The sequence below is a fragment of the Myotis brandtii genome, unplaced genomic scaffold (assembly GCF_000412655.1).
Source record: "Myotis brandtii unplaced genomic scaffold, ASM41265v1 scaffold18, whole genome shotgun sequence".
Classification (NCBI taxonomy): Eukaryota; Metazoa; Chordata; class Mammalia; order Chiroptera; family Vespertilionidae; genus Myotis; species Myotis brandtii.
Window position 1 is genome coordinate 7,530,325 of NW_005356674.1, and position 5,340 is coordinate 7,535,664.

A 5,340-nucleotide genomic window follows, 5' to 3' on the forward strand; every position below is an offset into this window, starting at 1 on the left:
GAACGGGACCGCGAACCCGCTGCTGGACCGCGAGGAACACTGCCTGCGGCTCGGGGAGAGCTTCGAAAAGCGACCGCGAGCCTCCTTCCACACCATTCGCTGTAAGTCGGCGCTCCTACGGCTCCTTTCGGCCGCCTCTCGCCAACCTTGGCTTCCAAAGTCCGGGGAATCCCCTGCCTACGTCAGCTCCCTCCTCTCTTACCCCGGAACCCCCGGGACCTCGATTTTCTCCCTTCTCCCTCCCGTCCCTCACCAGCTAAGCCTTCCCAAACCAAGCCCGTCGTCACTCCCAACCATTCTTGTCTCGTGGCCCCAAACGCTTCCTCCGAAGCGCACTAACCTCTTTCTCTTTTCATCGCTCCAGCCAGCCCTTCCTTTATGCCAGACCTTCCCCTCTTCACTGCCGAAAGGCTGTGGCCCCACATCAGACTCCAGTTCTTCCTCGAATCCACCCCCCTTTCTGATTACCCACCCGAGTTCTCCGCGTTTAAAGGACTCCTCTGTTTGCCCAGGAGCCTCCCACTCCCTCCTGTTTCATTCTCTTTTCCCCGGCTCTCCCCTCGTCCGTCTTTGCTCTGGGCGCCCTGAGACACTGCGCTTCATTCCCTCTTGCCTCCAAATAATGCGCATCCTCTCTGCGCCCTGTCAGTGTCTTCCTCCCCCGGCTCTCCGCACCTCCCTTGACATTGATGTCTTTTGAGGTCACTTATACTTTCCTGACTTCAACTCAGGATCAAGTCCCTTGTAGGTGCAGAATAAACTTAGAATGTGTGCGCCTGGAATAAGTTAAAACTTGATCTATGCTTGGAAGCACAAGACAGCAGGCCTAGAAAATGTCAAAATAGTCATTATGCTGGACCATCCTTTTCTACCAGATTACAGACTCTGTTGAGGGAGGGCACGCCCACTCCTTCCCATGTCCTGGGTAAAGATTTGGCTTTTAAGTAATTGGCTGACTGAGCATCCCTCTGTGATTCACAAGCCCCTGGTTTCCTGTCTCGGTGATGCTAATGCTGGTTAAGACTTGTTTTTGTCTAAGGAGCTAATAGACGTGACTCAACACATAGGAAAAGGGTGTGTCAGTTAATGAAGGTCTGTCTTTGTGTGGTCACTTGCAGGCCATTACTATGCTAACTACTGACAGCAGAGCAGCCCTCTCAGAGGGAGGATATTGGGGATGTGATAAGACCAGCATCTCTTGAGCAGTTTGCTAAGTTGTTTTAGTAGAGTGAAGGGCAATGTGAAATTTAAATGAGACACTTCTCATATGCACCTGGCCTGCAGTTTGAGGCGGGCGTGTGTTAACATGGAGTGAGATGGCTTCATGTTGTACTGCAGCTGCAATTCAGAAGTACGGGCAGGATTAGCCTTTAGAGATCAAGTTCAGCCGTCTACTCCGAACGTCTGCAGGAGTCTCTATGTTAAAGCTATGGAACTTGAGTGTGGCAAATCATAATTTTGACAGTTCCTATGCAAAATGAAATCAGCTTAGATGATGCAGCTTATAAAACCCTATTTCACATAGGGTTTTACAATCACAGAATCTTATTAATACGTTGTTGCTTTTGATCTTCACAACAACTTAACAAAGCACTTTATAATGATAATAAGCGTTCATTTTCATCTGTCACTGGGGAGAAGGGAATATCTCTGCTTAATAAAATGGTACATAAATTCTAGCTTTTTTTTTCTTCTCTTCAAAATAATCCAGTCGGGGTGGGAGGAAAAGTGTGTAGAGGAATAGATAAAACAAGATTGTCCTGAGTTGGTAATTACTGAGGCTGAATAATGATGGTACACAGAGGTTTATTGCACTGTTCTCTTTGCTTTTGTACATTAGAAGTTTTTCTCAAAGAAATAGTTTTTTTAATATTCTAAATTATTTGTATTTCCCATTTATCTGAATAATTCTTAAATGAGAATGCCTAGAAAACCCTTAGTATAAGTAACTTGATGGATAAGTGCTTTTTCCCCCCCTTTCCCTTTAGATGATTTTAAGCCAGCATCTATTGACACCTCCTGTGAAGGAGAGCTTCAGGTTGGCAAAGGAGATGAAGTCACAATTACACTGCCACATATCCCTGTAAGTTTATGCCGTTGTTGTTGTTGCTTTAAATGAATTCTCCTATTTTATGTTATTACAATTTGAATTCCCTACTGTTTAAAATGTCAGCATAAGGAAAAAAGAAATTTGGGATATGGGTTTGAGTAGAATGTATCCATGCCAGGTGCTTGATTAAAAATGATTTTTTGCCATTTAATCTAGGCTCCCATTTACTGCAGAGTAGACAAAGACCCTACCTGGATATCTAGCCCCTCTTTTAGTCATGCATAGCTTTTCCCCAAGCAACTCCACAGAGAAAAGCCGTAGGTTCCATGTTAATATACAGCAACAACAGTTTAGGAGTGTGGAGCTGCCAAGGCAGGAGTCAAGGTGGGCAGAAGCAGGACTTAATCTTTCATGTAATATATCTGGGGTGAAGTGTAGGCTGATAATTTCAGGCAAGAACCAGAGGTTCAGAGCATTCAGCTAATTGAGTGATGAGGAACTCAGTTAAAGGCTGACTTGAGAACCCTTGCAGAAAGAGACAGGCTTTTATGAAGCCTTGCCCAAGGCAGCATTCTGTTCACAAAGTCTGAAGGATTAGACAAAATACTCTTTGTGAACATGTGTCATTGCATGTCACAGCCCTGCCCTGGAACAAATTAATTCTTGCTCACCAGTGACAGAAGGAAAAGACTCTGGACAAGGAGACCTGGGAAAGTTTGTTTTTGAAAAACTACCTGTACCAGTTCAAACTGCTGTTTCATTACTTGTTGCCTTTGGCAGGTTACATCATCTCCCTCTTGAGCATACTTTTCCAAGTGTAAAATGAAGGGGTTAGATAAATGGTTCCTAAGGTCCCTTCCTACTGTATGAGTGAGGAGCCAAATAGTTTTTGATTCTGTACAAAGGATTAAGTTCTGGATTTGGCAAACATTAATTGAGCACCTACTGTGTGCTGGTCCATTACTAGACACTGAGAATACAGTCTTGAATAAAACAAGCACATTTTTTGGCCTGTGGAGTTTATGGCATGGAATTTAAATATAAGAAAACATGTTTATTTTAGAAAATCAGGGAAGGTTTGTCTAAGAAATACCTTTGAGTAGATCTGAAGGTTGAGTAATTGAAAAAGAGGGAGAGGCAGGAGTTACAGGCAGAAGCCTTGTTAAAGTCATAGAATAAAAAAGACTGAGGATCTCAGGGAATGCCAGCTGCCTTCTGCTCTGGAGTCAGCATAGCCCATGGGTGAGTGGTGCTGGTGAGGCTGAAGGGCTCGATGGTTTAAAGATTTAATTACTTGACCTCAGAGCAATGGTGTAGTCATCAAAGGGCCTAGGCAGGTGAGTGGCCTGATGTACTTACTCTGAGCTAACCAGAATAATGGGCTGCCCTTTGAGATGCTCTGTTGGTTACTTGACATGACAGGGAAGCCATGAACTCTCCAATTATGAGGCAATGTTAGAGATCTCTCACTAGCTCTTCTCAGTGTAATACAAGTAATGGTTATTTTTTTTCTCTCATTTCACACTTTACTATTATTTGTAACATTTCCCGAATCCCTAGAACAATGTACATACAGTAATTTAAAAAATTTATACTACCTTTCTTGATTACTTAGAACCAGTTGTACAGTCACAGGTTCTTGCTATATTATTTCCTTTTATTTTTACCTGGGAAACCAGGAGTTCTTTTTGAGTCTCTGATAAAAGATTTGATGAGGGGGACCCTTTTCCTCCTCCCCACGTGGGAGTCTGTACTTGTTCTTCAATAAATCTCCACCTTTGCTAAAAAAAAAAAAAAAAAGATTTGATGAGGTAGAGTCACCTGTAAATTTATTTTTTATATTCATAACTGGTGTGTTTAGTTTTGATCATATACATTTTGTGCCATATAGGGATCCACACCACCAATGACTGTGTTCAAGGGGAACAAACGGCCTTATCAGAAAGACTGTGTGCTTATTATTAATCATGACACTGGTGAATATGTGCTGGAAAAACTCAGTAGCAGCATTCAGGTCAAGAAAACAAGGTATGTGAATAACCAGATACAGAGTGATGTGAGTTTGCATTTGTATTATCTATTTGGTTATTTATAAGATTGTGAGTATCTGGGTATTCAGTATCCTATCAATAATCTCAATAACTCCACCTTTCTCTTCTCAAACAAATCCATAAAATATCTTTTCCTCAAATGTAGTAGAAAGAAATAATGCTTTCAAAACCTGAAAAGTGAAAGCCATTGGGTAAAGAGGTGTTCTTTATAAGTAAATTGATTTTATTAATCTCATGATTTTTGAAACAGTACCATTTAAGGGATAAAACTTAAATTTATATACTTATAATTATGAAAGGATAATTGAATAATAGATAGTCTTTATTAGTGTGAAAACATTCATTTTCTTAATGTTAAGGGGTTATTACATGCCAGGAACTGTGCTAGTTGCTTTATGGCAGTATCTTTTCTCATCTGTCAGTAATTCTTAGAAAGGTGTTGTTATTATCCTTAAAAACCACGTACACACAGACGAAGGGACCAAGGATAAGTGCAAGTGACTCACCTGAGGCTGGTGCCACTGCTGCAGAGCTGCTCAGTGTATTTGTACTCATTGCCTCCATGAACCAGGTGTCGCTGTGACTCCTCCAATGTGGTTGTGAGCATTTCTCTTAGTACTCAGTGTCATCTGGGGACTAGCAGCATTTGTCACTTGGATACTTGCTGAAAGTGCAGAATTTCAGGACCTGATAAGTAAGAATCAACGTTTCAATGAGACCCCTAGATGGTTGTGTGCACACTAAAGTTTGAAAAGTACTAGGCTAGTCCATTTACAAAAGAAATTGTTAATGGACAGAATTTTCTCAGTTTGGGGTGGAATACTTAGCTTATCTGCCAGCTAGAGCTGGTATGTGACAAAATGAGTAAGCAGTACATAGATACTGGAAAAATTTGCAAATATTTCAAGAGCTAGTTTAATTTAGTAACTCACACTTATGATTATTACTTTATAGTGTTTACAAGTCAAACAGTTGTGTTTTCTATTAAAACTAGGGGCCCAGTGCACGAATTCGTGCACCTTGAAAGGCACTGTGGGCCTCGAGGCTGCGGTGGGCGCAGGGGCAGGTCTCGGCCCATCCTCCATGCCACCGCCCGGCCCCTCCCACTGTGGCCCCCAGGCCCCCGTCTGCTGGCAGTCCCGCTCCCGCTGCCACCACTCCCAAGCGCTGATGGTGCATGCCCTTGCTCACACCCGCTAATGGCACGGAGCGATTGGGGCCGGTGCCAGCAGCGGGTGC

The 5,340-nt window shown here is 42.8% G+C and overlaps 2 protein-coding genes across 4 annotated transcripts in view; one reads left to right on the forward strand and one right to left on the reverse strand.

The window, feature by feature from the left end:
* METTL6 (methyltransferase like 6) overlaps positions 1–5,340 on the reverse strand; it is a 20,321-nt gene that overhangs the window by 12,725 nt on the left and 2,256 nt on the right. Inside the window, exon 2 of one of the 3 annotated variants that reach the window (XM_005863606.2) lies at positions 4,608–4,788. The gene's annotated coding sequence lies outside the window, so the exon portion shown is untranslated. Of the gene's footprint in view, positions 1–3,717; positions 3,743–4,607; positions 5,139–5,340 lie in introns of those variants that run through there. The other 2 variants (XM_005863605.2, XM_005863604.2) reach the window with 2 other exon arrangements.
* The window catches only part of EAF1 (ELL associated factor 1), a gene marked incomplete at its 5' end in the record, with an annotated part of 12,031 nt that continues 6,692 nt past the window's right edge, over positions 2–5,340 (forward strand). Inside the window, 3 exons of the mRNA XM_005863677.2 lie at positions 2–101; positions 1,989–2,083; positions 3,942–4,078. Of these exons, the coding sequence (XP_005863739.1) occupies positions 2–101; positions 1,989–2,083; positions 3,942–4,078 (332 nt within the window). The remainder of the gene's footprint in view (positions 102–1,988; positions 2,084–3,941; positions 4,079–5,340) is intronic.